Here is a 14709-nt window from a genome sequence, read left to right on the forward strand (position 1 = left end):
GCATTTGTTTTGTATGAATTAAAAATAATGACTTAAACGTTTTGTTACCTGATTCATGTGAGAAGTTAGAGCACTGGCTGAAAGATTTGTTAAGGGAATACTGGAATTATTTGAATCAGGTGAGCTAAGTCACCAGCTTGTTGTCAAGGAGAAAGTTACTTCTGCTAATTTGCTGTGAAAATTGCTGCAATTCAATGTCAGGCTTTCTCGTTCCAGAGGGGACCTTGGAATAAGTAACCGTGATACTGCAAAATTTATTGTCACACTGTACTAATATTTTCCAACATTTTGTGGGAGCTCTTCAGTCAAGAGCTTCTTAGATTGTGTAATTTCATGTGTTTAAATCTGTTTTATAACCAATTTCAGCTTGTGTAACTGATTTTTAAAAAAGGCATTCTTACCGATCCTTACGTTTTCCTATTACTTAACATTCAGACAAAACCTCGCAAAATGAGAGTGTTTGGACTGACAGTCCTGTTAGGAATTTAGCATTTTTTCCTTCATCCTTGAGGAAATACATGTTCAGTAATACAACTGTAGTTAAGTGTTGTAAGTATTACATAGATGAGTGTGAGATGAGAACACATAACGCACTTCTATGTGTTGAGGTTATGCGTCATGAAGATACCAGGGATAAGGCTGCTTTCCTGCCCCCTTTTTTTCTTTAAGATTATTCAAAATTATTCAGATGGTAATCTGGCATTACCTACATCTGAAGTGTTAATGGTCTCTTAATAACTTCTCAAGGTCTTCACAGTACTAGGGAATTGTGGAAAAACAGGGTTTAACTTTTTCACAGCAAGCATATAATATGCACATAGAGAAATCAGACTAGAGATAAATTCAGGGTTGCTAGATGATCTTTGTGGTATTGCAGACTTTCTTGTGGTCTTGTCTTCGCCTGTTTTTAAATCTGATGAAGTCTGGACTTGCCAAGCAAGTCTTAGGTTGTAGAATTCAAAAGATGAAGGAAAAAAGTTCAAATAATGGAACTTCTGAAGATTTAACAGAGAGAGAGGTGGTGTCCAGAGCAATTTGAAGACTGGTAAATTAGAGATAATGTCATAAGTATAAATATATTTGTGTTTTATTTCAGCTGGCTTTTGAAACTATGAGTGTAATATCCGTTGTTACTAATTGCGTACTGATTGGAATGTCTCCACAAGTGAATGCCCTTTTCCCAGACTCAAAAATGGAACATATTCTGACTGTGGCATTGGTAGAGGTAAGTCTGCCTTCAAACACTGCATGTGCTTTAGTAACATGAAATATAAACAGTGGAAATTATACCCGGAAGTAGACTCCTCCCAACCTTATATTAAAAGGAAATTAAGGTTTCCCTACCAACGTAGTGTTCAAAACTCTTGCTTTTTGATTCCTTTCTATGTTTTCATGTGCTGTGAATGTTGTTGCCATACTTCTCCATACATTTGCAAGATGCCCTGTATTTGTTGCTTCGTGTATTTCAAGAATTTAATATTGTTATTTTAAGAAGCAAAATAACTACTTTTTTGGTGAAGTGGTGTCATGGTTTAAGCCCAGCCGGTAACTCAGAATCATGCAGCCACTCGCTCACTCTCCCCCTTCTTCCCCCCCACTCACAGAGGGGTGGGGGCTGGGGGAATCAAAAGAATGTAACTCCTACAGGTTGAGATAAGAACAGTCCAGTAACTAAGGTATAACACAAAACCACTGCTGCTACCACTGATAATAATAATGATAAGGGAAATAACAAGGGAAGAGAATGCAACTGCTCACCATGCTCTGACTGATACCCAGCCCAACCCAAGCAGCGATCTAGCCTTTCTGGGTAACTGCCCCCAGTTTATATAGTGGGCATGACGTGCTGTGGTATGGAATACCTCTTTGGCTAGTTTGGGTTGGGTGTCCTGTCTCCACTTCCTTCCAGCTTCCGCTCCTCCCTGGCAGAGCATGAGACTCAGGGAAGTCCTTGGTCAGAGTAGACATTACTTAGCAACAACTAAAACCGTCAGTGTTATCAGTGTTGTTCCCAGGCTGAAAGTGAAAACCACAGCACTGCCAGCTACTAAGGAGAAAAATGACTGTTGCTGCTGAACCCAGGACAGCTAGTTATTTCTCTGCTCAGTTTGTGACCCCAGGATATTCTACGAAACCCTCCTACATCATCTTTATAGATGTTTCCTGTAAGGCTTATCCAAAACAAGTGTGTATGATGACTTGTGCTTGTAACATACTAGTGATTGTAACAGCGTTTGGGTTTCATTTTTTAATAATTCTGTGTAGTAAATGCTTGAGTGTCATTCATTTTCAGGCAAGGAGATGGGATTGTTGTTCATTTTGTATAATAACTGAGATTGCAGGACTTTGTCCTTAGGTACTTTCTCTCAGAGCTGTCTTGTATTTAATTGCCTTGACTTTCGTCATTGCACTATTTTGGCTTTTAGGAACTTGATTATTTTTCCTGTGGCAAAACATCTGGTTTCTCTGTGTGTTGTTACTAAGGTGCATTACCTTACAGAGGTGCAGCGGGTGCACACACTGTGTTGTTTTTACAGGTGTTAAGCATTATGCAGTGAATTATGAGCTTGCTTTCAGGGTTTTTTACCATATCTTAGTGTTTACAGAGTTAACTCCTAAATATGAATAATGTCAACTGATTTACTGAAGTTTGAGTCTGCAGACACCCTGATGTATTCTGTTATGCATGTGTGAACATTTGCATTAACCTTAGGTATTTTAATATAAAACTAATTTGGCAGTTTAAGCATAATGCTGTGGTTCATTAATGGACAATATATCCAGAGAGATTGTATTATGAAAACCGTATCACTAAATCTAAGCAGTATGGACTTAATGGCAGCTTAAAGAGATGGGGCTATTTTGTTTTGTACACAGAAGCAATTTTGGTAATGACCACTGATTTGTAATGAACATTGTATGAAGAGACTGGTGGAGGCTAATGGCAGATGAGCCAAAAGAGAGGAAAGGCAACCATTTCATATATATATAAAAGTCAAGTTTTCTCTTACTGCTTTTCTGAGTTAAAAACAACCCCCTGAACAACCATAATGACATAATGCACTGGTCAGAAAAGGAATGTTTAAAAACCAGTTTTAATCACAAGTATCCAGTATGCAGGATACTTTTAAGTATGCTGCTCTGATTTGTGTTTGTTTTGTGATACTACAAACTATTATCTGAGAAAAAGCAAAGACACAAAACCATCATATGAGTCATATAACACTTTTCTGCAGCATAACAGGCCATGTGATTTTAGGAATGTTGCTGGTTATAAACAATTCCAAAACTGCTTAATGTCAAGTTTAAAACTTCTGCAGCCTCATAAAGGACAGTCTTTCAGTACATTTTAAACAATATTTAAGAAGTTCACTGGTGTGGATTTAGTTGGCTTCTTTTAAAGTGTCAGTGAATAGCTCAGGTTGTACAGTCTTGCAGGGAGTTTTGAAACACAAATTATAAAGCTTCTGGAGTCCAGAAGAGTTCTCCAGAGTGAAACACATTTTACAATATATGAAGATGAACACAACAAACATGATTTCATTCCTGTTGAAGGCAGTTTCCATTTGCGTTGACAGTTAAACATGTTCTCAGTTACAGAAATAATTTTTTCAACAGTAGTTATATTGTACATATTTCAGGTTAAAATTGAATTTAAAAAGGTAGAAAGAAGGGAGAACTACTAGATGCTGTGGGGCTATGAACAGCAGAAGTATGGATTTATGGCAGCTTAAAGAGATGGGGCTATTTTTGCCTTTGCTTCCTGGGCATGTATTCCTTTCTTATCTGTTACATTGGCACTTTCTTTTATCTGGTGCATGGTGAGTCAGATTAGAGAACTGATCTGGGAGAAGCTGTCTAACCCAGTTCACTACTGAAAGAGAGCAGGGCGGAAGCAACTGTGTGGAAGACACACAGTAATGCTGTAGGTTTGTGCTGGATTAAATATGTGGGACTTCTGTGCCTCTGAGTCTTTCTCCTGTAAGTATTACTTCATCTGTAGGAAGATGCCTGAACTACAAGAGGAGTACAAATCTCACATACTGGCAGTATTCCCATGTACCTCTGCTAAATTTGTTAATGATTAAACTGTGCATTTCAGTTGTAAAGAAGAATTCAGGAGCAGAATGTATCACTTTAAACCTCTAGGACAGACCTGGTGTGTCTGAAGTACGTTAGTATCAAGGTAGGAAAAAGTTCTATTGGATGTTCCAGGGTGTTGACAGAAAAGCATTTTGGATCGCTTAGTATAGATTCAGAAAAAAAGGTACAACTGAGTTACTTTACTTTCTGATGTTTACTGCAGGGGAAGATGAGAGTATTACGGTGTGTTTATGCTGTTTTGACAGCAGTTTGGTAGTCAGTGTGAAAATGTTAAGGAACACAAGAAATTTCTTTTATGAGGCTACATATGCTTTCACGTGTTCAATTGATAGGGTAACTGACTTAAATGTTAGCTGCCATTAGATGTTTTTATCAGGTTTAAGTTATTGAGACTCCAGTTGGACATTTATGTATCTATTTGATGCAAAGCTAAACAGAATAAGCACTGTTCTTGCCAAGGCTGAGTATGGATATTAGCAATATCCTGATTTTTTTTTTTTTTCAACAAAAAAAAATAGTGCTTTGTAATAATACCACTGGTGCTCTTCAAATGGACATGTTTATATGACGACATTTGACATAAGTCAGTGCGGACATAATGAGGAACTGTACATGATATTCTTGTAAGCTTCCTGCACCCAGTCCCTACAGCTTTATGCAAAATAATGTTTTTGGTGGTTTTTAATGAAGGGAGCTTACAGGAGAAAACTTTTAAGTCATAGAATCATAGAACAGTTAGGTTTGGAAAAGACCTTAAGATCATCAAGATCCAGCTCCCCTGTATGGGCAGGAACACCTCTCACTAAATCATGTCACTCAAAGCTCTGTCCAGCCTGGACTTTTAACACCGCCAGGGATGGAGCATTCACAACTTCCTTGGGCAACCCATTCCAGTGCCTCACCACCGTTATTGTAAAGAACTTCCTCCTTATATCCAATCTAAACTTCCCCTGTTTAAGTTTTAACCCATTACCCCTTGTCCTGTCACTACAGTCCCTAATGAAGAGTCCCTCCCCAGCATCCTTATAGGCCCCCTTCAGATACTGGAAGGCTGCTATGAGGTCTCCATGCAGCCTTCTCTTCTCCAGGCTGAACAGCCCCAACTTTCTCAGCCGATCTTCATATGGGAGGTGCTCCAACCCCCTGATCATCCTCATGGCCCTCCTCTGGACTTGTTCCAACAGATCCATGTCCTTTTTATGTTGAGGACACCAGAACTGCACACAGTACTCCAAGTGAGGTCTCATGAGGCAGAGTAAAGGGGCAGGATCACATCCTTCAACCTGCTGGTCACGTTCCTTTTGATGCAGCCTAGGATACGGGTGGCTTTCTGGGCTGCAAGTGCACACTGAAGCCAGCTCATGTTAAGTTTCTCATCGACCAACATATTCCCATGTATCTGTGATGTAGTTTGCAGTAGCATTTCTTTGTATCATTTTTACTAGAAACCTTCCTTCTCAGGGACTATGATGTTCTTCCTGTCTCCAAAGTTGTATATAATTTCTTTGTCTAAGGTTGGTTTGGTTCGGTTTTAAACTGTGTGTAGCACTGAAGGATAAATCCAATTCATCATCTGTATCCTCACATGATTGAGATGCAAAATGATTGGCTCTAAGCAGGTAATCAAATCCAAAAGAAGAAAATGTGGGGTTTGCAGCTGCAGTTTGAAAAGAGATGGAGAAAAATCAGTAGAACTTTACAAATCGCAGGAGAAAGCCAGTCGTACATGTATTGGAGCCTCCATATTGTTGATTTAGATACAAACACCTCTTGTCAGAGAGAGTCTTCATGATACGGTATTGTTGTGTCCGTGTTTTCCAGTTATAAAATGACAGAAGAATTTGATTTTACTAAATTTTCTTTGCAGTAACTTCTAACACTTTGATTTGGAGATTTAAGCCTTCTGAATTGACTTTTGTGTTCATGTTCTTGATTTTGTTACACACCTCCTCAATGTTACAAATGTAATTACTAGTCATTTATGGGAAACTTGCAGTATGAGATCTACAGTCTTTTACTTAAAAAATATCTCAATTTGTTGCTATAGTTTTTCCCCTCCAGATCCATTTTAGAAAAAGTTCCAAAGCACCATGAACCCCAAAACATCTCTTCGGGGTTTGTGCGCTTGTTTTGGTTTTTAAGTGTTGAGAACCACCTGGCACACAACTGAAAACTGATTTTGGAACTTGTGCAAGAAAATGAAATACTTGACTAAAAGCTGTAGTACAGAGTTATTTTTTTTCATATAGTCTCTGTGAAAACATTTTATTAAACACTGGCTAAAGCTGGTCATGACTCATGCTGTAAAGTAAATGTCAAAAGAAGAGGGGCTTAATTACTTTGGTTTTGCTGCACTGAATTTCTATCTTGTACTGGAAGGAAGTGTCAATCCAGAACTTCACCCTTCTGGTCAGAAGAAATCAGTGGAATGTAATTTTTCAAAGGGATTTTTCATTAGCTGTGACAGTGTGCAGGCTGCCTGGTATGTCACTGCTTTCTGTTCTAATACCTTGAAAGTCCTTTTGAAGTCATGGGAGATTTCTAAGCATGCCTATAATCGGCTGAATCTCTACAATGAATATATAAAAGGAAATACAGTTAGAAGCTGCTGGGAATTGATAATCCATAATATGTTTGATCAAGGTTGGTTTTAGTCAGAGGATTTGTTGTAAGATAAAAAGAGTGTGTGTGTGTGTGTGTGTGTGTGTGTGTGTGTGTGTGCATGTTGTAGGGATTACAGATAAGCCGATATCAAATATAAGTGTCTTTTATTAAATTTGAAATATATAGTTTGTGATACTTGAGTTTATCTGCATCTCAGTGTATTTGTTTCAGAAGTCCATAACCATTACAGATAAAGTGGGAATAAGCAGTTTATTGAAGGAAATGGTTAAACTCTTCCTGTTACAGTTTAGCAAATAAATTTTTCTGAATTCAAGTACTTTCTTGTTCTAGCTTCTAAAAGACTTCATTTTAAAAAAAGAAGATGGCTATGCTAGGAGTAGTTTGTAACATAAACTGTTAATGTGCCTTGAAGAACAGTATGTTGGAAAAAACTGAAGTATTAGTTTATTCTAACACTGGTTACATTTGGTAGTCCTGCTTTATTTCCTGTGTAATTACAAAAACTGCAGGACCAAGCAGGAGAAATACAATGAGCTACATCTGGAAAATCAGTGTCAAAACTGTGGAGAGCCTGAGAAGGCTACCTAGTGTTTGGGTGACTACCTCAGGCAAACACTGACTTTGTCAGGATGGGACTCATGTCGTGTTTTCCCTCTACTCCTGCTATCCTATTTATCAGGGAAAACATAGGTGGCTGTTCATAGATGGAGGAGCTGCAGTGCAGTGTAACAGCTCCCCCAGTCTGGCTGATTGGGGAATGAAGATTCAAAGTGTTATGTGGACCCTGCCTTTATGTTTATTTGGCTTGTCTGACTTTTCTCTCCCTGCTCTGAACCAGGATCACATAACTGTGACCAAACCCAGGAGATGCGAGGTTCCTGGCATGAATGTTTCGAGCCTTCCAAAGTAACCTATTGTCATGGTGTCATGGTTTAACTCCAACCAGACAGCTTGTTCACCCACTCCCCCCTCTTCTTGCCCTCCCCCTACTCCTGGAGGGACGGAGAGGAGAATCAGAAAGAATGCAACTCCCATGGGTTGAGATAAGAACAGTTTAGTAACTAAGGTATAACACAAATCACTACTGCTACCACCAATAATAGTAATGATAAAGGAAATAACAAGGGAAGAGAATACAACACCTCATCACCAGCCGACCGATAACTTGCCCCCCCAGCCCGACCAAGCACCGACCGATACCTCCTCCAACCCTGCAGTCCACTTAGCCCTTCTGGGCAACTCCCAGTTACATCCTGGGCATGATGTGCTGTGGTATGGAATACATCTTTGGTCAGTTTGGGTCAGGTGTCCTGTCTGTGCTTCCTCCCGGCTTGCCCTCCTCCCTGGCAGAGCATGAGACTCACAAATACCTTGGCCAAACCAAAACATCATTTTTATCAGCTTTGTTTCCAGCCCAAAAGTCAAAACACAGCACTGCACCAGCTACAAAGAAGAAGAAAAATGACTGCTACTGCTGAACCCAGGACACCTATTCATGAATGTTCTGTTCATGTAGTTAGGAAGCTTTTAACCAGTCTCTGAACTGCAGGTTAACCTGACTACTGCTTTTACTACAGGAAAGGAATTGATCACTGTTCCCTTCAAGATGACTTTCCAACTGCTATGATATAGCTTTTATTTTCCAAACTGCATGAACTCAGATCTTTGCAGTTAAGTTGTTTCAAAATACTTGGTTTTGTTCTTTCTAGGATTGTCTCTACTTTTAAAATGGTGATACCAGAAACCAGGTACAAATGCATAAGTTTTACTACTGAGTATAAAAGAAGCTCAGGTGCATCCTTTGTTGTATGTGATGCTCTTTCTAACATGTCAAGTTTTTTGTTTTCTCTGCAGTACCCTTGTACTGAATCTTGTCTTCGCTGAATTTTTGCTATCCATCTTCCAGTGTGTTTTTACTGAATCTCATCTTGTTCATTAGGATAGTTTCTCCAGTTTTTCAGGATTGCTGAGTTCTAATCCCACTCTTCAGAGCACTTGGATTTTATCTTACTTGATATCATATGTTAAGTTCTTAAGCAGATTTTCCTGTTCACTTGGCAAAATCACTATTGAAACTGTTGAACCAGGGTCTGATCCACCACAGATCTTGTAGGCCCCCATGAAATAGTCCTTCCAGCTTGACAGTTGCTAATGATTACTCTTAGAGGACTTTTCTTTTTCAGTAAGCTGTGTGCTTCCCTATTGAGTTATTTGATTTAGAGTGTTTTGAGAGGGACACAGCTACTGTCAGTCTTGTCAGAGTGGTTACATTTACTTTTATTGTGGCTTCTAAACCTACACTTGAGGTTACATTGAATTTCTGCACTCTGGTTTCATTTTTGAATGTTTTTGCAAGGAATTTAAGAGACAGGCACTGATTTTCAGAAATTGGTTTCTAGCTCTCAAGCAAATTATACCAAAATGTGTTATTCATCCTCTGCTGCTGTTCTGTGAATTATAACCAATTAGTGTTATATCAAGGCATGGGCATGTCTGTGTTAAAACATGTGCACAAGAGGCAAAAATCGCACACAAAAGGTTTATGTAGGCCAAAAAGTTAATTGGTTTTTGTGTTGATAGAGTTTTGTTGGCACTTGTGTTTCCAAAGAAGTCTTAGTTGTTAATTCTTCCTGGCAGGCTGCAAAATGATAAGGGACTATTCTGTAAGCTGATGGTGTGCCAAGTTTTGCTATGCTCACCTCTACTCAGCAGAACAACTCTGAGGTATTCTTAGATAAGCAGTGTTTTGTGAAAGGTGATTAACAACCTCTACCAGCATAGTCTCCTTCATTATAACAGCATGTGAAATGGCAGATACACCAAGGTACTGTCAGTGAAAACTCTGATCTGGCCAAACACCAGGTAATTCTATTTCATTAGAGCTGCTGAAATATGTGCCACTTGAGAATGATTATCCCTTTGGACCATTTCTCATATAATAACAATAGGCTGGATTGCTGCATTTAAAGAAAGAGGAAAAGTATGTAGATGGGAGGTTTTTACCCACACTTGCTAATCTAAAATACAGCAATTTTATTTTAAAACTAGTCAGTGTGCTAGTCTTTCATTAAAAGATGGTGACATGATACTGAGGAATATTTGGCAGTATTAAGTCTGGCAGTGCTTGAAGCTGAGTTGTTAACTAGTGAAATACCTAATGCATTGCCAACATTTTGCCAGTCATAATGCAAATCATGTCTACAAACATAGGTCAGAATTGGGCATGTTTCTGTGTTCCATTCACTGATTAGTATTTAAAAGTGGTGAATAAATGTGCTTAAAAAAGGGAAAGGAAGTGGAGTAGCTTGAATGGAAAGAACAAGCACTCAGGATTCTGGTAATCAAAGAGTTTCATTAAATGCTAAGTGTGTGGTGGAGTTTGTACATTAGTATTCATAAAAATTCGTAAAATGTGGAGAATTCTATAACAAGCTAAGTTAGTTTTGTGCATTTGTTGACCGTTCTGTTCTCTGTTGATTATTATGGCTTTATCCCTGAATTTAATAACCAAGCTATGCACACATACTTAAGATAAAGTGAGCTTGTCATCTTCAATGACTAGCTTTCAAAAGAGGATGTAGATAGGCTATTAGTGGTTCAACTTTGGTTAGGAGGTATTATGAGAGTAAAACTTTTATCCTGAAGAGGAGGTGCGTAAAAACTCTCATATGGTTAAGTATCACGGTTATTTTACCGCTAGAGGGCTTATTTGTATAGCAGTTAAAAGTATGCTTGAGCAGGTTGCCTTGAGACAGCTTTCTGGTGCTTCATAAGGTCCAAGAAAAACAGAGGAAAAACTCTACACATGGAAGTGTGACATTGAAGAGATGGATATTGCACTACAAAGTTAAGGATAATAGTTCTTCTAAACTCAGAAAATAGAAGAGACTGCATCTCAATTTACAACTAGGTATACAGGCTGATTAGGAGTAAGAAAGGATTTTTAAAGTGTTTTGAGACAAAGGGGAACAAAATCACAAAATGGGATACAGAAACCTTTATAAATAGTTTTAAGTAATGTTAAGTTTGATGGCTTTGTAACAGTAGCAATGGAAAATTACTGAGGTGCATGATACATAGAGAAAAAAAATAGAGTACAGCTAGAGAACATACTGAGAATTCTCACAAGATAAATCGTTATAGTTGGCATAGTTTTAAGAAAAACAGTCTAGAAGAACAGGACACAGGGATAAGGGGTATCTGGGAACTGCAGGTGTCCAGGATGGGCTACAGTTAAACTAACTGATAAGTAGGAGAATAGGAGGATTATTATGTCTCTGGTGCTAACAAACCAATTAAACTGGTATGAGCATCTACTGCGCGTGCTTCAAAGGCTGCCAGAAGTGATGAAGTTTGTTGGAAGAAGTAACCGACTCTCAGAGACCACCACCACAATTCTGTACGCATGCAGGGAACTCTCTGGAAAATGATGTAATCCATATGTAGCCTCATGAATATGTATGTATGCCCAGGGGCTATATAAGGATGGCTTGTATAGCAATACGGGGACACACGTTAGGAGGAGTTATCCCCCATGTCTCTCGGCGCCGCAATAAAGAATACCTGCTTGTCAGCTTGAAAACTTTGTTGGCAAGTTTGTTCCTGGAGTTTTCTCTGAATCAATTTGGCACCCCAGATGGGACCCTCTCTGCTCGGCTGCAGGACCCGCTGAGGAGAGGGCTCCCTAGGGCCCTCGGGATTTTTTCCTGGAGGAACCCCTCAGCTCATTTGGATTGCTGCGGGAGCAGACAAGGACCATCTCCTAAAAGGTATTCTTTTCTTTTATATAGTCTGTAAGGTGCAGGGGGCACCTCGGTTTGGTAAACTGGTCTGGTAAGTGTACGCATGGTTTGGAAGCCTTCCATAAATCGAGATAGGAAATCTCGTAGGTAAAGGCATATACCCGGCTGCTAGCGTCCGTTTGGTATACACCCACAAGAAGCAGGGGGCTTCTTGTGGTTTGGGTCCTGCAAGACGCAGGAGGTGTCCTGCAGAAAAAGGTTTTGGATTTTACTGGTATTTGATTTATTTTGTGGCTTGTTATATTAAGGATTTTGGTCTTGTGATTTTGGTATCAGTGACAGACTGTTATAACTAAGCAGGGGGCATCTTGTGATTTAGGTCCTACAAGACGCAGGGGGGTGTCTTGTGGAAATGGTTTTGGGTCCAGTGTGCTATCAACAGCCCATAAGGGATTTGATTCAGTGATGCTGTCAGCGTGGGTCCCTGAATAGCCCTCCAATACAGTGGGCTGTTCAGTATGGTTCCCACAGTGGGAAGCAGACAGACTGGTCGGACACAAGTGTCTCATCTTTCCTGGGACACTGACAGGCTGGTCAACTATAAAGGATTCAAGGAAACCCCCTATTAATGTTACAATATGGTTTGAGCTATAAGGGTTAGGAAGTATTGCTTTTGATTCTACTGGTATTCGCCTATTTTGTGGCTTGTTACAGTAATGATTTTGGTCTTGTGATTTTGGTACTGGTGACAGGATGCTATAACTGTGTTATTAACTGTTGTTTGTTTGGTTGAATTTAAGTCTCTGTCTTTGTCTCAAGTGTTGTAACTGTGTGGAGTATGTCTGGGGATCCCATCTCTGTGTGTGTGTGAATGTGAGATTGATAATGGAAAATCAGCAGAGTGAAGAGATCTTGAAAAAGAATCCTTTTGGGTGCATTTTGGCACACTGGAAGAAACTTGGAGGGTCTCCTGGGGGCTTGGTAAATAAGAAAATATTGGTAAAATATTGTAACCAATGGTGGCACTTTGTATACTTTGGAAGATCAGGAAAAATGGCCTAAAAATGGAACTCTGAACTATAATACATTGTTACAATTAATGTTGTTTTAAGGGGGCAAGGAAAATGGGATGAAGTAATGTATGCAGATATGTTTTTCACTTCAAGAAACCACACAGAGTGACAGACTGAATGCAGAATTAATATAGCTCCGCCAGATTCCTTAATTTTGGCTTTGGAAAAGGACAGGGAAAAACGAAAAGTTAAGCTGGAGATGCTCAGCCTGTGATACTGGGGAAAGATGTTTAAAGTTAAAAACAGTAATCAGGAAGACAGGGTGGAAAATCAAGTACCACAGGTACCTCCGAGAGGAGCACCCTCTGCATCTGTCCTATCTGATATTGATAAGGAGGAAGAGATTTCTGTCACTGGCAACAAGCGGCACATCCACATTCAGAGTTAAGAAGGGGTTAAACCAGAAGTGCTGTTGCAGAGGCAGGCATCTGCAGGCCCTGCAGAGCAGGGGGAGCTGCTGTGAGAAAAAGAAAAAAAAAAAAAGGAAAACCAAGGGGGAAAGGAGGGGAGCTCGAGCAGCTCCAGTGTTTGAGCGTGGGAGGAGGGATGTCTGCAGGAGGTGGGGGAGTGGGCTCTTCTCTTCTGTGGGACCGGACCGGTGTGCGTGCTATGGGGGGTTTTGGACGCTGGAAGTGAGAGTGCCTGGGGAGGGCAGTGCCATGGAGTGGCTCCGGTGACTGAACTGGAACTAAACTGACGGGGACCTGGGGAATCTACCCTAGCAGATCCACTGGTTACATTAAGACTATGAACCAGGGGAAATAAAGTGGAATTTTAGTGGATACAGGAGTAACTTATTTGGTGTTAAATAAGAGAGAAAAGAATTCGTTACAGATGTGGGAGCTACTGGCCACCAAGGAAAAGAGGAAAAAAAAAGAAAAAAAAAAAGGCATTCTTTTTGGAACCTTTAAAGTACAAATTGGGAAAACAAATCGGAATGCATAAATTTTTATGCATGCCAAATTCTCTAAAATCTTTGTTAGGGCGAGAAGCAACATTTAAAGAAGGCAAAATGGAATTCAGAGTTAAAAACAATTAATTGCAGTTTTGAGTTTAATTCAACAGAAAAGCAAAAAGGAGGACCTCCCTGAAATAGAAGAAATCCTTAATCAGGTATATGTGGGAGTATGGGCATCTGAAGTTCCAGGTAAGGCGAAAAATGCTTTGCCTGTTAAAGTGGAAATAAAAAGGGGGGCCTACCCAATTAGAATAAAACAGTATCCCTTAAAATTAGAAGATCAAAGGGAATAAAAAAAAATTGATAAATTTTAAAATATAGATTATTAATTGAATGTGAATTGGAATATAATACTCCTATCTGGATAGTAAGGAAATATGATGAGAAAAGTTGTAGATTGGTTCATGATCTCAGGGCAATCAACAAAATTGCAGAGGATATTCATCCAGTAGTAGTTAATTCGTACGACTGATTGACTAAATTGAATAATAATCAGAAATGGTTTGCCGTCCTGGATTTAAAAGACACTTTCTTTTGCTTACCATTGGCCAAAGAAAGCCACAATTATTGGCTTTCAAATGGGAAAATCCTGACAGAGGAAGGGAAACTCAATTAACTTGGACAGTATTACCTAAAGGGTTAAAAAAAAAAAACAGTCCGGCAATTTTTGGAAATCAGCTAGCATGAGAACTAGAATCACGGGAGCCACCTACTCAAACGGGACTCTGTTACAATATGTGGATGACCTGTTAATTGCTACAGAAACAAAGGAAGAATGTATCAAGTGGACAGTGGAATTGTTAAATTTTCTGGGACTGAATGGTTATCGGGTATCCAGACAAAAGGCCCAACTAACCCAAACCCAAGTTTCCTACCTAGGATATGAAATAACAGGAGGACAGAGAGAACTTGGAACTGCTAGAAAAGAAGCCATTTGCCAGACTCCAAGACCATCGACCGTCAAGGAGCTCCGGACATCCCTGGGAATGACTGGATGGTGCAGATTTTGGATCCATGATTATGGTGTTCTGGAACAGTCGACAGAACCACTAACAAAAGACTGCTTGACCACCATAGAGACTGTATATTCGAGCCGACCAGACTTGAAAGAAAAACCTCTGGAAGATGCTGATTCTTGGTTTACTGATGGTAGTAGCTTCATGAAAAATGGTAAATGAAAGGCAGGATATGCCATTACCACCACTTC

The 14709-nt window shown here is 39.6% G+C and overlaps 2 protein-coding genes across 4 annotated transcripts in view; one reads left to right on the forward strand and one right to left on the reverse strand.

The window, feature by feature from the left end:
* The window catches only part of ABHD5 (abhydrolase domain containing 5, lysophosphatidic acid acyltransferase), a 294222-nt gene that overhangs the window by 73464 nt on the left and 206049 nt on the right, over positions 1-14709 (reverse strand). The gene's annotated exons all lie outside the window — the stretch shown is intronic.
* Positions 1-14709, forward strand: part of ANO10 (anoctamin 10) — a 135475-nt gene that overhangs the window by 25379 nt on the left and 95387 nt on the right. For all 3 annotated transcript variants that reach the window (XM_061365310.1, XM_061365311.1, XM_061365308.1), the window contains exon 10: positions 1097-1225. In XM_061365310.1, coding sequence (XP_061221294.1) covers positions 1097-1225 — 129 coding nt within the window. The remainder of the gene's footprint in view (positions 1-1096; positions 1226-14709) is intronic.

Source organism: Neopsephotus bourkii, unplaced genomic scaffold (genome assembly GCF_033783945.1).
Source record: "Neopsephotus bourkii isolate Nb327-2 ecotype Australia unplaced genomic scaffold, CSIRO-AGI_Nbou_v1 NB_1280, whole genome shotgun sequence".
Lineage (NCBI taxonomy): Eukaryota > Metazoa > Chordata > Aves > Psittaciformes > Psittacidae > Neopsephotus > Neopsephotus bourkii.